This window comes from Meleagris gallopavo, chromosome 19 (assembly GCF_000146605.3).
Source record: "Meleagris gallopavo isolate NT-WF06-2002-E0010 breed Aviagen turkey brand Nicholas breeding stock chromosome 19, Turkey_5.1, whole genome shotgun sequence".
Classification (NCBI taxonomy): domain Eukaryota; kingdom Metazoa; phylum Chordata; class Aves; order Galliformes; family Phasianidae; genus Meleagris; species Meleagris gallopavo.
In genome coordinates this window covers 5,612,134-5,632,631 of record NC_015029.2, presented here as the reverse complement: position 1 = coordinate 5,632,631, position 20,498 = coordinate 5,612,134, and the positions used below count along the sequence as shown (strand labels likewise).

Here is a 20,498-nt window from a genome sequence, read left to right as displayed (position 1 = left end):
TTAGATGAAAATTAAAGCTAGCTATTTTTATTGTGTCTTGTATTGAAAATCGATGCGGTGTGCTGATAGATACCCGAAATAGATGATCTTTGCTAGAATGGCTGTGTTCACTGAATGCCCAAAAATCTGTGTGTCTCAGCTGTGTTTCAAAGAATTATTTTTCCAATAGGCTAATTAATTGCCTTCAAATAAATAGTCATTTAAATATATATGTATATATAGCTACATCAATATTTAATGGAATCTGCTTGAAAGTCTCCTAGTCTAGGCTTATACAGTTGAGTATGGGTGTTATTCACATATCCCTATTAAAAAAGAACAGAATTTATGTTTTCTTTTCTTTTATGCTGCTAATTATTCCTTGAAGAATTAACTGAGATGCCTCCAAAGCAGCGGGCAGCAGGAAACAGCTTCATCCCTCTTTGTAGGCAGTAAACCCACATGTGGACGTCACCAGAACACTGCTTTGTGTCCTGCACGGCTGTAAGGCTTGTGTACAACTTTAGAGCTTTTTTTTTTTTTGCTCCATGTGGACTCTTACTGAGGAATCCTTTACTTTGAAATGAAGCAGACGGTTCATTTCCTCCCACAACAGAGGCAGAAAAGAGCAGCGCTGTGCTCGCCGTCCTTTTGGTTTTGCTCTGATAGCACAGTCCAGCCAGCACGTTATAATGTAAGCATTCCCTCTGTTTGTTTTTTTTGTCGTAGTGGTCTTGTAGTTGATCTTCCAAGAACATCAGAAGAGTGGAAGCAGGATGATGTGACGGCGTACTTCTGTTGCCAGAACTTCCCAACGTGTGCTCTGTGCACAGCACGCCTTTGTGCGACGTGGCCTCAGTAAAGCACTTTATTGAGGGGTACTCCTGTATAACATGCTGTGCTGTGATCCTGGCACTTGGCAGCTTTCTGTTACTTCCATTATGGCAGTTTTAATAACGTTGGTCCACGGTTTGTGTCACTCATTTCACTAATAGCATCACTGTTACGTGGGGGGCTCTGTGTTCATCTCTGTGACAGAATGCTTTCTATCATCCTCCCAGTGAGCAGCTCCAAGCACAGCAAGCTGCTGCGTGCTGGAAAAACTGTAGCACTCTTTCAGAAAATGTCTTTGGCACCTCGCATTTTTCAGCCTGCTAACACATTCAGAACACAGGACAAGCAGCTTAAGATCTGAATGAGATTGTTCACCAAATGAATTGGTGCAGCATATTAATTTGCTAGCACTTCTAAATGCCCTCAGTGTTACGAGAGTCTGCAGTGTCACTAAAATACCAGGAGCTTTGTTGGTTCTAAACTACTTAAAAGAGAGTTTTACATTCTTTTCTGCCTGCTGCAGCCTTACCAGCTTTATAAAGAATGTCAAGATCTGTATTTGAAAAATGTTTTGCATTCTGAGCTTAGCAAAGTTCGTAAGAACCTTTTCCTGGTGGTATTAATGGCCTTGGAGTTTCATTCTGCTCTGATTTAGCTCCTTATTATACAAGGCTCATATTAATGCTTTTATGTAAATGGCCACGGATGCATTTATTGCACTGTTTAATCAGCATTTAATCTCAGTAGATAGTTCTAGGATTGATGTAACAAAGCAGTTGTCTTTACGTTTAGGTGATGTTAATGAGCTGGATGCAGTCAGCCTGCTGCTTTGATGCGTACTTTCCATTGTGCCATTTGAGGTTTGTGAGTTGCTATTTAATGCTGGAGTGGAACTGGTAGGAAACTGAACTGTTATCTCATTTTTCCTTTGTGTAATTTACCAACACCCCCTTTCTAACCCCAAAACGACGGAACTGTCACAACTGTCTGTTTGAGAAGGGGGTTAAAGCATTCGGTGCTGCCCATCCTGTCATGCTAATAGATGGAGGCAGGTGGGTGATGCTGGATGGGCTGTGGGGGACAGGAAGCGGTCAGGCTGGTGTGACAGCCCAGTGGCTTTTAATCTGTGCTCCACTAAGCATTGTTGTAATTTGGCCGGTGCTTTTGTTTCATGTCTGTCTTAGAAGCTAGATTAACAGAGAGGTTCTTCCTGATGCAATTCCCATCAGGGTTGTGAGGATGCGTGCTTAATGAAGCGTTACAAAGGTTCAAAACCTCAATCGTGGTGTCATTATCATTGCTATAGCATGTATTCTAAAATATCCATTTCTTTCTGTTGAACCCGAGGACGTGAGGTTGTTGTTTCAAGCAAATTGAATGACCCCCTTTAGCGCAGCCAGACTTGCCTGTCCAGGATGTGAATGGAATGGCCCTGCTGAGGGAAGCAGTTTGCATTTAAAGGATCAGAAAATGCTGGATCACCTGGAATGAAATGTTATCTGTTCGTGATGCTTAGGCTTCCAGGTCATATTGGTCAAAAGAGAACCTAATTGTTGGTTTGTTTCCATAAAGTGTTCTGTCTGGTTTGGAGGTTTTGTAGACAGCCAGGCTAGGTTTGTACACACACCAGATGCCCTACTTACTTTCTAGAAACTGTAATTTTAGTTTCTGTTGGTTAGTGCTCTGAACTGGAGCTTTGTCCACCAGGGCTCCTAGGCTGGGAGGCTGTGGGCATGCTGGTGGGCTGTGGCTCCCCGCGTGCCTCTGGTTTGTCCCCGTGCCCCTGGTGTGCAGGGCTGCTGCCAGAGCTGTGGGAACTCTGCTGCTGCTGCTTTCATGCCAGCTCGCTGAGCATTTCCCACGTATGGATGAGAGAGATGATTGTGTTAGAGTTCTGTATGTTTTATCAGCCTCATGCTTTAAGGATAGGGGACGTTTGTATTTTCCTATCTAACAAAAAGCAAGCTCTCTGCACGAACGGGGTTTCTTTGAGTGTCTGTGTGATGGAATTGCTTCTACCTTGTCAGATGTTTGTGAATGTCTTGTGCCTCTTGGAGGTCCCGGGGCAGCTCAGTGGCTCAGGCACGTTCCTCGTAGGGCTGCAGCTCGGCCATGTGCATGCTGCCCTATTGCCTGTGACCTGAAATGTATGTGGGAGCTTTCCTTTGTATTGCAGAACGCAATTTAATTGGTGCTCGTTCGGTAATTTGCCTCATTAAGCTATTCGTTTTCATTACTGAACAAATGCCTTGTGTGCTTTCCGTGGGTCGGCGTTTTACGCCGTATTTCCCCCTCTTTATTCCACCTACTTTGGTGCATTCATTTAGTTTTTGCTGGGATCTTGTTACTGAGAGAGCCTTCTGCTGGGGGCCCAGGGGGACCCTGCGTAGCTCAGAGGGGCTTTAGACACTGATTGCTTTTCTTCAGGTCCAGACTCTGACATGAGCTCACGTTGTAATGGAAGCGAGTTGTACCGCAGTGTCTGAGGGCGAGCGGAAAGGAAACAGAATAGAAGTGGGCATGTGAGAATGAGCATCTGGTCTCTCTCCAAAGGAAAAGGCACTGTCACTTACAGAGGATATTTGTTTCTTGATTGCAGCGGATGTTGTGACGCAGAGATCAGTGTTTGATTCCTGCTGAGATAGGTGAGCAGTGCAGTTGCCACATGAGTGTGGGTTTGGCCATCATTTAGTCTGTCAGACTTGGCTGGATTCTGTGGTCTCGTCTTTTGCAGGGGAGGGAAGGAGAGGCACCTCAGGATTCAGCTGAGTTTGAGTATTTTATGCAGGTAGGATCAGCCTGCAGCGGTGCTGGTGTTGAAATACAGACAAAAGGAAGCAGTGCAAAGTTTGCACATCCAGCAGGGGTTCGTCCCTGATCTGAAGAGTTCATTGCCCAGAAGCTGAGATAAGTAATAGGTAATAGGCAGGATGTTAGCTGAATGCCTTGGTTGCCAATTTCACAGCTGCAGAAAGCATTGGGTCTTATTGTAGTTAAGAAAAACTGTGTAGCAAACCCCAATTTTGAAGTGATCAACCGTGTGTGTAAGATTTGAGTTGGCTTTACGTGTAGCTTTGCAGACATTTAAAATGCCATATACTCAGAATCGCCTGCAAAAATGGGAAGTGCATTAGATTTCCTGAGTCATGTGAATTTCTGAAATAAGGAAATAGAGAAATCTCCTGCTCTGGACGCAAACTATTCCTTGGGTCAGAACAGAAGCCAGACCTCCTGGAATGCAGGGGCAGATAGGAATACTTGAGGCAGAGCAGTAATCTTATTTGGTCCTAAGTGTGAAGTGGCCCTTGATGGATCGAGGACTGTACTTGTAATGTTGTGGTATTTCAGATATTAAATGCTTTTTGAACCTCATCTGAAAAGGAGTACTTTAGTCTTTGTCAGCTGTTGGGTCCATTTAATTTGGAAAAGAGAGGAAGAAGCAGTTCTTTTTGAGATTTTCCTTTTTAATTACAGCAATAGGGAAGGGCTGTGATGTGGTTTAAAGGGGCCTTATTTTTTTTTGATCTCCATTTCTCCAATTTAAACAGAAGAAAAATCACAGAAAGGATTTAATGATTCGAGGTGGCAGCCTCCAGCAGTGCAAAATGCCAGCACCTTTACAACATCCTGTTTTGAGCTGCAATGTACACATCCCATAAGGACCGTGCTTACAGTGAGACCCACGGTCAGCTCGCAGAGTGCTCTGCAGCCACAGGAGGTGGCAAAGAGGGGAAAGGGCCCTTCTGTTCCATTAAAAATACAGATAGATAATAAAAATATCTTTGGTACTTTAGAAACTGTGTAAAAAAGGGAGTTAAGACAGATGCTCAATTCTCCACCTGACAGCTGAATTATTTAATGGAGATGAGGAGATCAGAGATGGGATGTACCAGGCATTGGGCTCTTTATACACAGCCCACGTGGGCCATATTTAGGTAGAGAGATCCAGGGCTTTTAATTTTCAAAGCTTAAAATTCACTCATGCTGTTTGAAGCGGTTATCTTATTAAAACAAACAAAAACACACCGCCCAAATGTAACTGTTCCAAAGACAACAAACAGAACGGGATGGAAGCTCAGGGTTCCAGCTTTATCCTTACGCAGGCACTGCTGGCTGGGTTACACCAGATCTCCTGCTTTGGGGATCCATAGAGCTGCTTGATGTTGCGTGCGATGAGCCTAGCGTGCCATTGGCTTACAAAAGTTGGTTATTTTCCCTAAAATTCCTCTTCGAGTCAAAGTGTTGTTCCTGTGGATAAGATCCTCATATTCTAACTGTGTATAATTTGCTGTCGGAGGACACAGTGGCCTCTGTGTGTGTCTTTTTTAAGTGCATCAGCCTCCTTGTTTGCTTTTCTATTGTAGTCCCCCCTGCAATGGGCAGCAGTGCTGTGTGGTTTGTTCTTCATAATTAGCACACAACTGCCCAAAGGGAAAGCTGTGTGGGCAGGAGATCTCGTTGGCCTTTGTTTTAACAGCTGGTATTATTGAGGGAGGGATTCGTGGAATGGAAAAAAAAAAAAAAAAAAAGGATGAAAATCAGTCAACAGCTAATCCAGAGATACAGGCAGGCACCAGGAGATTTACTGGGGGTTACATCTAGAAGTGCCTTTGTTCAAATAACTTCAGAATACAAGAATGGCCGCGTTAAATCGGGGAAGTGGGATGGTGCTGGGGAAGAGTGAAAAGTTGCAACACTGTCAACTGAAAAACCTTCCTGGAACAACAGCAAGACGTATTTAGCTTTGTTACCATGCTGCAGCTCCTGAGGGAGGCAGCTCGGGTCTGCAGCCCGTGATTTATGCCGGCCCAGCAGCAGGGGATGCTCCAGAATCTGCCTGTTTTCCGAGCTCTTGTTTATAACACACACGGAGGGACGGATCCCCGGGGGTCGGCGCAGCTCTCAGTCTGCTGCTCTGGATACTGTCAGCAAAACGCAGTCCTTGTCCCAGTCCTCTTCCCTCAGGACAAGCAGAAGGAAGAGGTTAGCGTTGTTTGTTTTGTCTCTATGTTTTTCAAATGAGTTCTGTGGGTATCATTAATGCTAATGATAGAGATGCATCATCTCTCTGGGCCTCAGTAGGACTTAATTGTAATCAGCCTTTACTTAGGCTTTGCTTAGCTAATGAGCGAAGAAACCTATTTGGATTTTAAGGTCTTAATTCTGCTGTTTTTCTCCCATGTTTATGAGAAATAAGCCAGCTTAAGTTGGTACCACCAAAAGGAAAAGCAGCACATGCATGCTTATCTGCAGTGTAAGTCGCTGAACATGTACAGAAAAAAGTTGAACTATAGTTGGTGTTTCTGACCTTACTTCTTGCAATACTTGAGGTATTATTACTTTGATCTTTAAGAGCTCCCTTATATTCTGGGTTGTAATTTGCACATTATAATGTATTTTGAAACAAAACTCTCTCCCATTCTGGGATTTCTTGTGTGTGTTTTATAAGTGGAATTGTATGCTTGAAGAGAAGTGTTCGCTGCCGAGTGGTCTGTCTGTGACAGATGGTTCTCATTGTGGCGAGCTCATGCAGTGCCTCAAACCTCAAAATGTATAAACTTATTTGAGGGAAATGAATTGCTGTAGCAGCATGGGCATCTACGAAGAGCACCGTGGACAAATGATGCAAATGTTTTTGAGCCTTAGGTTTTCTGTATTCGAAGAAAACTAGAACGTTCGTTTCCAAGAATGTGACATTTTGACACATCGTAAGGTGAGCATTTCCTCTCCTAAGAGATGTATGCAACTTTAATTTGAAGCAACTCCCATTGGTAACAGATGAGTTTGTCAAGCGTGTACCATCACAGTGCGGCCTTCGTAGGCAGTGAATTAAAATGAAACTGTATATTTTTATCTGTACTAGATGGAGTTATGCTCATCTTTGTGTGTCAGCTGGGCCTGCAGATCACAATCTGTTCTAAGAAAGCCAGGCTTTCTGGTAGCCTTCTGCATGCACAGACAGCCTCGCTGTCCCTCTCTGTCTGGCTCCCTTTGGTTCACTTGCTGTTTTTCACCTGTTGCTCATCAGCTCGGCTCTTCGCATCTCCTGTCCCCTCCCCAGCACCATTGCTCTGTGCTGTCTCATCCCACAGCCACTGCAGCAGCCACATCCTCTCGAGTGGCACATCCTCTCACCTTCCTTCCTGCCTGCATGCTCATGCTGCTCTTGCCCCATTGCTAGCAAGGCACCGCAAGCTCTGCCTCGCCACATCCTTTGCAGGGTACAGCAGGATGAGGGGGAGGAGAAGGCTCAGTTTGACACCAGGATGGTGAGGTGCAGAGTTTGGGGTCTGTCTGATGTGGGCTTTGCTGGGGAAGGCTGTGGATTGGCAGGAGCAGCCCCCTGGGGCTCAGACAGCTGGTTTCTGGTCCTACCAGCAGCACCCACTGCCGGGCAGCTGCAAGCCAGCACCAGCTCAGCTCACACAAAGCAGTGCTTCCAGCTCATGGCTGGAGCTTCAGCAGGGACCTGGGCGCTCAGCTTATGAGAACTTTGCCAGCAGCAGCTGAACTCGCACTGGGAGGTTCCTGCTGCGAGCCACGTGTTGGGTTTTGCAAAGCTTCTATAACGAGTGTCAAAGTGGGTCACCGATGTCAGCAGCCAGGCTGTGCTCCCAGCGACCTGGCAGGTGGAGGTGTCCCGGTGCCAACCGATGCCCGCGCTGCTTCTCGAGGAGCTGCTCTCTGTCCCATCCCTGCTTGCAGACCTCGCTAAGCCTTGTTTTGCACTGAGGTTTGCTGTCAGGATCCTGGGCTCTGGGCACGGTGTTGAATCTCTTCCCCTGATAGCGGGTGAGCTGTGCTGGTACAACAGGCTGGTGTTCCAGTTGGAGCCGTACCCGTGGAGCTTTGGGTCGTCTTGCTCAGCATTGCAGCTCCCCGTCAGCCCTGATGATCTCATACTCCCAAGAACTGGCCTGGCCTCCACGTGACTGCAGTTGTTGTGCTCTCCCCTGGGCTGTACGCTCAGTGACTTTTCCTTCGGTACCTGTTTGTCTTCAGCCGGGTTTCCATCCAGGCAGGTCAGGGAGGACACAAGCAAAAACCTGCCTGTGAGACAGCACTTCTGCTTCGTTGGCAGGAGGGGTCACTCTTGAGTTTGTGGAGGGTGGTGGTTGGGTGGGATGGGGAGGTTGGTCTCCCTAACAAGGTTTCTCCCCAGTGCCACCCTTTGTGCACGGCCAGACTCATCAAGTGGGGCAGCGTTATTTTAAAGCCCAAATAAACCTGCTGTAAGTGCTGGAACTTGGGTTGTTTTGCAGCTTCAGCAGAGTGCAGAAAACAGCAAGCCTTTTAAGCCTGAAATGTAGATTGCTTAATTGCTAGTGTTTATTGGAACAAGTAGGACTATTAGAGGTGAGTTTATCTAGCAACATAAAAGATATTTCAATATAAAACATGATCTGTTTCCAGTCTTGGTTGGTGGCTTTTTTTCCCACCTGGCTGGATTGCACTGAGTTGCCTGAAAATACAGCAACAAATATTGGTTCTTTCTCTCATCTGGATCAGGTTCTGGGGAGAATTAAAAGAGATAAAAGAGTGAAAACCTTCTGGTCTGTATGGAAAATGAGTTTAAGGGATGGAGATAAAGAGGAAATGGAGGTGAGGGAGTAAATCTCTGATTTTTCTGAGCGTTTATTGCTTACATGAGGTGGAAATCTGCCTGCTGAAGGTGAAAGATCCGTAAGAATTTAATATTTGAAGGTTAAAATGAATTACGGGTGAACAGAAAATTGGAAGGCAAAATGCGATATAAACAGTTCTGTGAAGGAGAACCGGATGTGCTGAGCTAATTCTCCCATCACCCATGCAAAACATCCGACAGAAGCACAGCGTGGTTTGAGCATAAACCAAGAAGAGATGCTCTCCTCTTCCCGCCGCGGTGTCAGTGCTGCCAGCCTTCCTCAGCGGTGCTGCATGAGGCACGAGGTTGGTGTCCTGTGCTCCTGTGTGTCACCTTCCACTTGTTGCTCACTGACCACAGCTGACAAGACCACTGCGGGAAGTTCTCTCTCTTCAGCAGTGGCTGAGTCAACAAACACTGCTGCTTTCCTATTTCTGCACCTCTCTGCTTTCTCTTGCAGGAGCAGCCTGTGCTTCATGTATTCATTTCGTTGTTAATTTGCCTGAAGGCTGCAACGCTTGCATGTGGCTTCATGGTAGTGTGTGTGGATCTGTGCATCTGAACTCTGCTCTGTTCTGCCAGCACTGCGCTGCTGTGTGGGGCTGAACTGAGCCTGTGAACAACCCAGCAACTCTATTTTTTTTTCCTTAGATTTGAAGTTGTTAAAATGCACTTTATAAAAGGAAGTCAATTGGAATAACGTGCTGTGTTCTTGATCTTCAATTCTTCCCAAATAAATGAGTAAGATGATTTTAGTTTTGTTGTTTAAAAAAAAAAAAAATTGAATAAGAATGGGGGAGGAGAAAGTGTAAATCAGAGGTAAAGAATAGCATTAAATTAAATTAAAACCCTGTTCTTAGGTACTTTTTAGGAGGGTGGATAAACAAGTAATTCTGGAGGAAATGAAATGGAATTCCCCGGAGACTGAGGCAGTGAAAACTCTTAATAAGTATTTTTAATTTTAATAATCATGTGTCTCTTCTTATGTTGCTGGATTAGAAACATAGGAGGATTATGCTAAATACAGAGGCTTTGTTCTGCAGTTGGTAGCTCCAAATTTGCAGCATTCGCATTCACTGCTTGTCTCTGTTTTGGCTGTTAGCTCTCACTCCTGGCACTGCTGCTACCTGTGGGAGCAATGGGAAGAGTGACAGCATCGCCTGCTTATGGGTATCAAACACTGCCAGATCTGATCGTAGATCTGAGCAGAGGACCTAATGATGTTTGCACGGGAAACCAAACTGAAAGCCCAGAGCTTCTGCTGTACGGTAGAGTTTGACTCCATGGCATGAGCTGTTCTGTGTATGAGAAGTGCTTGCCAAGCACTGGGAGCACGGGCACATGTGTAGCCCTGCTGCAGAGTGTTAGAACGTAGGGAAAGACCAAAGGCATCTCTTAATTTCTGCTATAGCTGAAGGCATTTGGTGACAAATTTTGGCATCGTTGGATTTGAAAGAGTCCTGAGCTGAAGGATTTCACAATAGATGAAAGCTCTCTAGAGATCAGGTTAGTAAGATACTCCCTTCAAAAGACCACAGGAATAACATTTGTGTTATTGCTCAATAATTGGTTGTACTCCATGTTATGATGCTTAGGAATGGAGAGAGAGCTTTTCTTTGCTTCCTTTATTTCCTTTTTGTTTTTTTAATGGCTGTTTTTCTTCTTCCCAAGGGACTTTGCATTGTTTGGGGATGGAACATCAGGAGAATAGCTGAGAAGTGAGGGAATTTGACAGCTTAAAGAAGCAGTTAAAGCAAGGAAAAGCAAATAGACAGAACTATTTCCATTTTAAGCATTGTTGGTGTAAAAAGCTTGCAGCTGAGTTTCAGAAAGAATGCGTGAGCATGAAGTTCTTTGGGCAGCAATAAAAATACTGGGAGAGAATTAATGGAAATGGAAAAGAAGTCAGAAACACTTTGCCTTCGGGCACTCTGCTGGTTCCCATGCAGCTGGTGATGTTCTCTCCTCTTTTGAGCATGTGCTTTTGTATGCACGTTGGAGAGTATGTTAAGCAACGAAAGGAGGTGAGGATGCAGTTTGTCTGGTGCAGCTTGTGTTCAGCTCTGCAGTTCCATCCGTGTGGGACCTTTGTGGGGGGCTGTGTTCTGTGTTGGGCCCTTCTTGTGCTCAGGGAAGGATGCAGTGTTGTGCTGGCACGTGTGGTGTCAGTGGGAGCTGTTGGAACCTGATGGAGGAGTTGCAACCCTAAGAGCTGCCATCTCCTTCCTGGCCTTCCTTGGGATGTGAACACCTTTACTGAGCTTTGTGTTCAGAGATCCTCATCCAGTTTTGCTGTCTGAGCACCTGAAGCTAAAAGTGCTCAAGTGAACCACAGTAGTAACTGATGTACTGCAGCATTGTCCTCTTCATGATACCTTTTTTTTTCTTTCTGGGATTAATTGCTATGAAGAGCTTGTCCTGAGCTCCTTTGTACAGATTCTTGTTTAGTACCAATTGCACGTACTGGAGATTTTGCAATTCCACGAATTGAAGGTTACCTTTACAACTAAAGTATTGCATACCCTCTTTTGTCCCTATGCTTCATTAGCTTTAGCATTAGCTTTTGCCTACCTTCAGCTCGCTGAGCAGATGGGGGACACAAGGACGACATGGACGTCTTTCCTTTGGAATCCCCTGCTTCCAGTTTTGCTGCCTGTATTTCATCCTTAGGGAACACAGAAGAGAACTGAAAACGGGATACATGACCCCGATGTAAGGCATCACTTGGGGCATTGCTGGTTTGCTGAAATAATGCTGAGGCCAAACCTGAAAGTATAGAAAATGATCTTTAGTCAAGTCTTCAGAAAGGAACTAAATTTCACTTTGCCTTGGCTCCTGAAAGCAGAGGTGGGTCTTACAGGTTATCTGGTCACGGTTGTTCTGGTTACCACTCGGTGCAGGACGAGTTTCTTTGTTGGCTGTATAAATGGAAAGTCAGCATGTTCACACGGTCAGCACATCTGACAGCTGCACTGCTGGGGGTTCACCTCAACGCTGCTCAGCATGGAGCTCGCTTTCTCCAGGCCTGACAAAGTGAGGCTACTGAAGCAGCCTGGCAGATTGATCCACAGCATCGCAGGGCAGAGCGAGTCGGCAGCCTGGAACAGCCTGCAGGTTTTTCTTTTTCATTCCTTAATCTAAATGGTGCTTTGAGAGAAGTCTGGGTGGTGGTGGAAGAGCTTTGCATTGCTGGTGACTTTTGTTCTAAAAAGCACCAGGCGTAGACAAGCCAGCAGCAGGATTGCTTTCCCAGGGTGAACCTGCTCTTCGTGTGTCCTTGGCATTGTTTGAGCCCTCTCCAAGGGCAGGATCTCCTTGAAAGGCATCCCATCCTACCAGGAACCCGGCCTTTCCTCTTTGGGTATAGTCAAAGTGAGATGCTTAGTTCGTTTCTTGCAGCTCCTATGGTGTATCTGTGCGATAAGGGTGGTTTAATTTGCATCGAGGGGGCAGTGCACGGATTCCCCAACCTGAGACAAGTCGGGAGCGTGTGTGAGTGTATGTAAATTGCCAGTAATGGGCTGCTTTATGGGGTATTTATTTGACGTGCATGTGTTTATGTTGAATAATGTAAATGGTGGAAGAGCAGAGCGTGGGATAGCTGCACGGCCTCTCGAGCAGAAGCCTTCAGAAGGCAGCGTTTGTAGCACTTTCCTGACGCCAGCTCAGTCAGCAGTGATTGGAGCTGTGGACGTGAAGCTGAGCAGGAGCTGCTGCCTCACTGCAGAGGAGGTGAGCGGAGCCCTGCGCCGTACCCCAGCTCTGCTCTCCCCAGCTGTGAGTCTGTTTGAAACAAGGATTTGTCTACATGCAAATACGTGCTGGCTCAGTGCACGTCTTCCCTTTCTGCAGAAAATGTGTGTCCTTTTTGAGTGAACGAGGTTACCTTTGGTGCAAGGGTGACTGCTGGAAGTCGGGGTTCTATTCTGTGTCGTTTGAGTTTTTTCAGTTGCCCTCAGGCATTTCGTATGGCTCCTGGAGCACAAGGCTTACAAGTTCTGTGCTATTTCGGTATGCATACACTTGCCCTTTTGCTTTTGTCCCCCCTCCTGGTGCCTTTTTGGTTAACTAAAACTGACATAATTTAAACTAAAGCCTCGTCTGGTTTGGCTGCCTGGCTTTGAAGTAAAACCTTATGCTGAACCAGAGCAAGCAGGGCGATGCTCAAAGCCCACATGTCCAACTCCATGCGTACTGCCTGCTGCTTTAGCTGCTTCCTTGATAGCTTTGCAAGTTTTCGTCCTGTAACGTGGCTCTCATCTCTTCAGAAAGGAGCGAAAGCAGTTTTGTTGGCTAGCAGCAGCTTCTGCTTGCAATTGTTTTGCTCAGAGCTGAAGTTTTCTTTCCTGATACCAATTTAATTCACCGCCAGAACCAGAAATGCTGCAGTGCAGCAAGTGGTATTTGCTTAAAAGCAGCAGATTCATAAACCAGGCTCTGTAGTAACTGTGTTACTTCGTGCCTCTAAGGAAGTGGGCTTGTGTTGGTTTGATAACATTTGATGATAGCCGTGCAAACTGGAAATCACGAGACCAAATCTTCAGAGCACAGAAAGCAGCTCTGCTGCTGTCAGAAGCATTCGCTGTGATAGTGAGCATCTGACCCAAATCCCTCCTTGTATTTGCATTGCTGGAGAACATGGCAAGTCTAACCTCTGTGCCACAGATGTACGAAATCTGTTTGTTACTTTCCCTGCAATACGTAATGGAGCCAGCTGCCAAGCATTTCAGGCTGATATTAAAGGCTTGGTTTGTGTTGTAGTTCGGTGAGGATAAGTATGCAATATAGCACAGTTTAAAACGTTTTCCAAGTGTTGTGGAAGCATTGACTTCTGGAGTGCTCTGTGGAATGGATGCCTATGGAATTTGAGTGCAGATGAAGTAACTAAATTATTTATTAAAAAAAAAGTAATTTAGGTTAACTCAGCATACAGTAATAAGTTGGCTTGGATAATTAATTTGGATTTAGAGTTGCTTAATTTCTCTTGGCGTTTGCACATCCCAGACGGACTTGTGGAATGGTTTTGATTGAAAAAAGATTCTATTGGAAACATGTGTGACTGTGTTTTTGAGGGCAGCAATATCTGAAGAACAATGCAGCATCTGCATATGGATGTCGACAGACAAGAAGTCTTGCTGTAAACATAACTAATGTAATTTTGTGGCATCTTTTGTTAGCTTGTCTTTTATTTTGGAACAAATCATGAGGCTGCAGGGGGAAATAAATCCTGTTCTGTAGAAAGCTCTACCTGTTCTAAATGGTATTTAAGAGCATTACATTGACAAAGCTGGACTATAAATCTATTTTTTAGACTTATATCAGAGCTGATATTTAGGTGTAGACCTCAGATTCTCAGAACTTCTAAGAACTCTTCAGTGTAAAATAAAATACTGGACAGGGAATCCATTTCTTGTCATTTGTCTTGTTATATGTTTGCATTAGAAAATTGTGTTTGGTGAAAGGATTTCTGCAATGGAGGTGTTTTAGAAATGAAAAATGAAGAGCATTACTGATCTCATGTTAAGATGCAGATTTCTGTTGGTGTAAGAACCTGTGCTGCTAAAAAATGTCTAACTGTGGTAATGGAAAATATTAATAACAGTATAAAAAGTGATGTGAGCTTTGGAAATAATTTTTAGTTCCTTTGGTTCAATGAGACTAAACTTATTTTTATTATTATTCCTTGCAGGACCAGTTTGACAATTTAGAAAAGCACACGCAGTGGGGTATCGATGTTCTGGAAAAATACATCAAGTTTGTCAAAGAAAGAACAGAGATTGAACTCAGCTATGCAAAGCAGCTTAGGTAAGTTGGCATGCAAAGGTCTGCACTTAGGGTTGCATCTGTTCTGCGGTCATCTGTAAATTCATGTTGCAGTGGTCGTAATTTGCTCGTCTATAATGGTTGCTGTTAGGCGGAGGATGGTTCTAGTTTAAAGATCTGAAAGCAAAGTTTAATTTAACATCATGTTCTTATCTGTGATAAAAATCATGTGTTTTGTAACAGAAGTTATTTGGGTGGCTGAGGAGCATCCTAGGGCTTACTCATGATGTACTCATGGTTAAGGGCTTGGGCTTTGGGGGACAGCATTGTAATATTTCCCATGAAACTATGACTGCAAATAAATCCTGAAGAGTTTAAGAATTCAACACCACAATGATAATTTGCTATAGGACAAAGTTTAGGGTGGTTTTTTTTTCTTCTTTTTATATGACAGGCTCATAAACAGTGTTAGAGAAACTGCAGGCCTGAAAGTCAGTCTCAACACTTGGAATTTAGTCTGCATTTGAGTCAGATTGCAGCCTAAGATTTGTAGTTTGACAGTTTTACAGTCTTGCTAAAGTTCTTGCAATGTGTCTCGTGACCAGAGCAGAAATCCTGTGGATTTATCTTGAGCAGCTAAATTACTAGAAGTCCTCGCTGGGTGTTTTCTGGTATGAACTTTGGGTTGTAGGCAAGGATACGAGGATATGTGAACCTGCCCAGAAAACTGGATCAGATCCAGGGTGAATGGAGAAGAAAGGGGATGAGGAACCCTCCCACAGTGGCTAGGCTCTTAGCCTGAGAGGAGGAGTGGAGTAGTGGTGGGAATGGTGGCTAACTGGGGAGGGGAGCACAGGACTTCCTGACCCCTGCAGTACATCCATACCTTTTGTTCTGTGTGATTACGTACATTGAAACTCCTCCCATCTTCTCAGTATTGATCAAGAACGAGATCTGTGCTTCTGGTTAATCTGTGTACACACAAAGCATGATGTCTATTTAAAAAAAAAAAAGCCCAAACTTTTTTTTTATGCTTTTTTTAGAATGGCTCCTGAGATGAGCAATGGTCTGTTATTTACTAGGGGCTGGTAGTTGATAAAGCCCTGCCTTTAATGTTATGTGCTTTCTCAGGGGAATGCCACAAGGATTCCCCAGGGTATCTGCTATAGACAAGCAGGAAATTGAAAATGAGTTGTGCAGGAACAAATTGCTCACATCTATGGAGATGAGGTTGAATTACAGAGGCGAAGTGAGCTGGAAGAAACGTAGTGTGAGTAAAGCAGGACACAGTATCTGTGTGAGTAAGTCTGTCTTACAGAGGATGACACCCTTGAATCTCTGAGTTTCTTGGGATGATGAATTTTAGGTGTAAGGAGCATAATTGTGAAATCAAGTGAATAAACAATATGTTGAAGGAAAATGGGAGATAGTCACAGACAAAGATATTCAGAGGCTGTGAACCCCCAAGTTTCGTCTCTTATTCTGTCCCAGAATTCCAGAACAAACTTAGCCTTGTTCTTTTTTTCCCCTTTATGTTTAATTGCGTGCTCATAGTTACATTTGTGCCTTCCCCCATGGGTAAGATTTAAAGACAAATAATACATTCATCCTTGAGGAGCCCTGAAACACAGTGCTGTTTGGAGCCATCGGAGAGTTTGAAGTATAAAGGGAAAAAGCCAAAGCAGACCTGTCAAATGTTGAGATAAAACAGTTCTGGCCATTAAAAATAAAAATAAATCATACATCTGCTTTTAATAAATTTCCTCAAGCCCGTGGCAAACCTTTTGTGTGTCACATGGATTTAGTGTAAAAGGGCTGCAGTGCAGGGCTCGCTCATTGCTGCATTTTGTTTTGAACTTCAGCTGGATGTGGACGTGTGGGGCACTGCTGCCAGTGACAGTGGTGCTCCCTTGTCCTCCTTATCTAGCTGCTTGCTGCACACAAACTGAGCTTCAGAAAGTGCCAAAAGTCTAATGTGAAGATGGATAGGTAGATAGATAGATCTGTCCTTTGAGGAGGACAGATCCAAAGAAAAATGCCTTACGTGTCAGGATGCTTTGGGAATCAAGAACCTCTGATGTATGATAAAGTGGGAGGAAGAACAAGATGTCAAAGAAGTGGAAGGAAGGAAGCAAAGAAGCAAGCTGGAAGGGCAGAAGAGTGATGCTGAATGAAAGGCAAACAAATGTGAATCAGAGGCAGGTGCACAGGCTAGCACAATCTTTTCTGAATTGCTATTTTATTGCTGATCTGTCCTCTTATGTCTTAGTTGCTTCTTTAATCACAGTTAGATTTGAAGGTCATTGCTTTATGAGCTTGAACCTGGGAAGTACCAATATTGTGGCCATGACACAGTAGAACTGCATGCTGAACTTCAGCATGTGGGAGTCATACTGGCTCTTAAGTGATTCAGTATCACTTCTGGATTCAGTATCACTTCTGGTTTTTTTGTATGCATCCTGGTTAAAGCCTTGCATACTATTTTGATGGGGGGGGAAAAAAGCAGAGGAAAAACATAATTAAGTCCAAATAAATAGAACACATGTTTTTTTGAGTGCATTACAAAGCACACAGAAACCAATAAGATGTTTAACCGAGCTGCTAATCCTTACTATATTTTCTAAATTCTTTTCCTGTGAAAGCACATACTTCCTGCTGGTTTTTACCCCAGCCCAGCAGCATTTCTGTACCTACAGAAGCTCAGAAGACAATAGTTTGTATGTCAGAATTAACTGGGTGGCACAATAGTGAATGAAGGGAGGCATGCATTTTGTGTGTGTGAAAATACCTTATCGTGCAGTCTTCAATGTGTTTCCTTGTTTTTTACTTTCCTCTTTAAGCAGATTTATGGAGGCCTTTCTGTGCTGCATACAGTTTTTGTAAGGCTTACTGTGACCTCGCAGAACAGTTTGCACAATACTGTGCTGATATTTAATTGAAACTGCTGTACACAGAACTAGAGAAAAGCTCCTTGTTCAGAACATCCTCTTCTCAGAGAAGGCACGGGCTGGAATGGAGATGCTTATTTGGGGCCCTCCCAGGAGGAGTGCTTATGTTTTGAGGAACACGTGTCTGTGCAAGTCTGACAGCTTTCTGGCTATTGCTCTGTTTGGGCAGATGCTGCTTAATTCCATAGGGGAAAAAAACACGAGTAAGAAATGTGAGGCAGGAGGACCTCCTGTTTCCCAGTTAGCAGTAAAAACAGCATGCAGTAGGGATTGGGTTACATCCCTGAAAAAGCAGGGTTAGCAGTGGTGTGCTTTGTTTTGTTTTTCAGTGAGATGCGTTCTGGGAGTTCTCCAAAGAGTTTGCCATATCTAGGCCAGCGACACTTCATAGTCCCTCCGAAAATGATGCCATCAATACCACTTGAATGTCATTTGGAATCAGTAAAAACAAGTTGTAAAGTTAAAACAAATGGTTCCTATTTCACAGAGAGGTAACAGAGGCTGCAGGAAAGCAAAAAGGACTAAGGCTGAGTTTAGAGTGCAGGAGATCCCAGTGCTACGGAAAGATCTTAACTGCTGGGTAGGATTTGGCAGCTCTCAGGTTTGCATTGTTTAAAACGTGTGTGGAGTTTGCTGTAGTCTAAGTATGCCTTGTAATTCTGAGCTTTAAGCATCAGCAAGGTGTGCTGAGTGATGGGCAGACAGTGCACGTCCTTTACAGCCTAGGTTTGCTGCTGACTGGGGGCTCACTTTTAACTTCTAGGAAAATGAAAGCTATGTTGTAAGGTAGATGTGCTAACTGAGTTATGTTCAACTTCTTTATTCAAGATACAATCACTAGAAAAGCATATCAGTATTTTAAAATGGAATCATTAGTTGGATATGTAGTGGTGAGATGCAGTCATCTCTGCTAGTTGGGATAATCGAATTTCTGCCAGCATGACTTAATGATCACAAAATGATCCTGGTGCAGCTTCTCACAGCTTTACTAAGATTGCTTCTCTTCCTTGGAAGCATCCTGCAGGAGATGAGCAGGCTTGCTTTGTCCCAAGTGTCACCTGCAGGAAATGGCAGCACACTGAGCTGGCTGCTTTGGGCATGGAATAGCACCTTCTGCTGGGTGCACTTCTTACGGCTGTCTAAGGATCAGTGAGAGGACTGTAAAGTGAACGGGACTCGTGTTTCAGCAGAACTGGAGCTTGACTTTATGAATTTCTCAGGTCCAGAACTTGCTGCAGTTATGCAAACTGAAGCACAGACATGGATGGGCCCTGCAGGTGCTGCTGCAATACAGCCACTCTCTGACAGGGCAGATAGCTGGGGAAGGCAAACCAAAACTGAAGCGTCTGTGTGTGCGTGCAAGAACCATCCACTTAGTTTGAAGGGGATGTTTAATTGTATTTGTTTTTAATTTTAGGAATCTTTCAAAGAAATATCAACCCAAAAAGAACTCCAAAGAAGAGGAAGAGTACAGGTGAGTTCATGAGGTACTGCTAGGTGAGCATGCATGCTAGAGGAAGGGGAGAAGGCTCTGTCACCTGCTGGGATTTGGCCAGTCCAGCAATGCAACACAGAGGTTCCTGCTATTGGGGAGTGGAGTTTTAAGGAAGTTTGGATTTGCCCAGTAACTGTTCAGTTCCCTTTAAATGTTCTGGGTACTGTCTCTTATTTTTTTTCTATGTACCTTAAAATCTTCAAGGCATACTATTCAATCCTGGTTCTTTGAGGTGGATGCCCAAACTCTGATTAGCTCCAGCAGCATCAGAAGCCACTGTTAATTTTAGCATGAAACTTGGGCAGCCTGTGCAAGTATTAAATTACTCAGATGACTGACAAGGCAGATTAGTATATTACTTAAAGGATCATATTATAACACCACAAGAGAAGTTGCTGGCTCTTGAAGGGTAGGAGCTGCAGTTTGTGCAGGCAGCCTCCTGGAACGGAGGAACACATGACTGGCAGCCATTGAAGGATGCTGCATCACCCATCTACCTGCTTCTGATTTAGGTTCAGATTGTGTCTCCCTGATGGCCTGGGACTGACGTAGCATTTGCAGACAGCAACTGCAGTGTCAAAGCACAGCTCCTTTGCTCTGTGACACTGGAAATGCATATGGATGATAGTAAACTGTGCCATGAAAAGCATTCCTTCCCTTGATCAAAGTTATTCTGTAAAGAGAACTTTCTGGAAGAGAAGCTTTCCAGTGGATGGGCTACATGTCAGAGTTGAAACCTTTTCCTTGGAGCACTCTGACTTTTTCTAAAATTCCTCCGCTTCAGTGTTTTGTAATTCATCAGCTCTGAATGAAGGCACCACAGAACATTCTGACCCTGCAGCACTTTACAGCAGGAGGCTGATCTGCTTTTTTAAAGTCTAGCAGCAGACTTGAACCCTTGACCTTGAAATCTGAAACATTTCACGTGAGTTTGGATTCAAGTCCAACTCTTTGGTTATACTAATTTAGACTTTGGGGTCAGGACCCCTTCCCACCTGCTGTGTACAGCCACTCGAGTCATTCATATTAACCAACACAACGGCCTTTTCGTTTTGCTTTTGATTTATTTTTAGTAACGTTGTGTGGGAATCAGTTATTGATGCTATTGTTTCCTAAAACACTGATGTTTACACAAGGAAGCTCATATTACCAGCACAATGGCTGTTTTATTTCTACTTGGGATTAGGAAGAAATGTGCCTTTGGATACCATAAGTGTATTTTGATACCATTCACTCAATAATTTTGAGTTTTACTACTAGGTTTTGTGGCTTTTTTTTTTTTAACACATCTTCATCTGCTGTAAAAGGGTAGTGCAGCTAAATGACTCACGTGATGCGACACAAAAGATTGTGTATCCTTTGACCTTTTAAATGGGGTGCTCACCTCAGCGTGCTTCCCCTGTGTCTCTAAATAACGTCTGGGGTTTGTCATGTAGCCTTTGGGTGCCTTGGATGCTGCATTCAGTTGGTCTGAAATCCTGTTTTCAAGCTTACTGTCAGCCTGCAGTTCTGTCTTTGATCCCCTATCTTTTGCAGCTGGGATGTCTCTTGAGGCACCACAGCTTGGCTGTGAATGTAGCTGCTTAAAATTGGTTTGGATCCCTTTTCTTAGGTATCTTTTTCCTGTTTTTTCTTTTATTTCTCTGATGCCTTTTATCCCCAGTCATACCATTCCTCTAAACCTCTCCCCTTTTTCTTTGGATGTTCACCTAAAGATGTTTTTATTGCAGGTGACTGCTGTTAATATTAATAGTTTTGCTAGTATGTACAAGTGCAGTGCTTCAGAGCAGCTGTCTTCCAGCTGACCAGCACAAGCAGAGGAATTTAAATGCAGCTCTGCTGGCTCACTGCTGAA

At 44.1% G+C, this 20,498-nt stretch overlaps 1 protein-coding gene across 15 annotated transcripts in view; it reads left to right on the top strand.

The window, feature by feature from the left end:
• The window catches only part of FNBP1 (formin binding protein 1), an 87,057-nt gene that overhangs the window by 12,164 nt on the left and 54,395 nt on the right, over positions 1–20,498 (top strand). For 12 of the 15 annotated variants that reach the window (XM_031556194.1, XM_010720892.2, XM_019621453.1 and 9 more), the window contains exons 1-3: positions 5,599–5,796; positions 14,127–14,242; positions 18,566–18,622. In XM_031556194.1, coding sequence (XP_031412054.1) covers positions 5,614–5,796; positions 14,127–14,242; positions 18,566–18,622 — 356 coding nt within the window. In that variant the 5' untranslated portion in view covers positions 5,599–5,613. Of the gene's footprint in view, positions 1–5,598; positions 5,797–8,652; positions 8,743–11,425; positions 11,552–14,126; positions 14,243–18,565; positions 18,623–20,498 lie in introns of those variants that run through there. The other 3 variants (XM_031556198.1, XM_031556196.1, XM_031556199.1) reach the window with 3 other exon arrangements.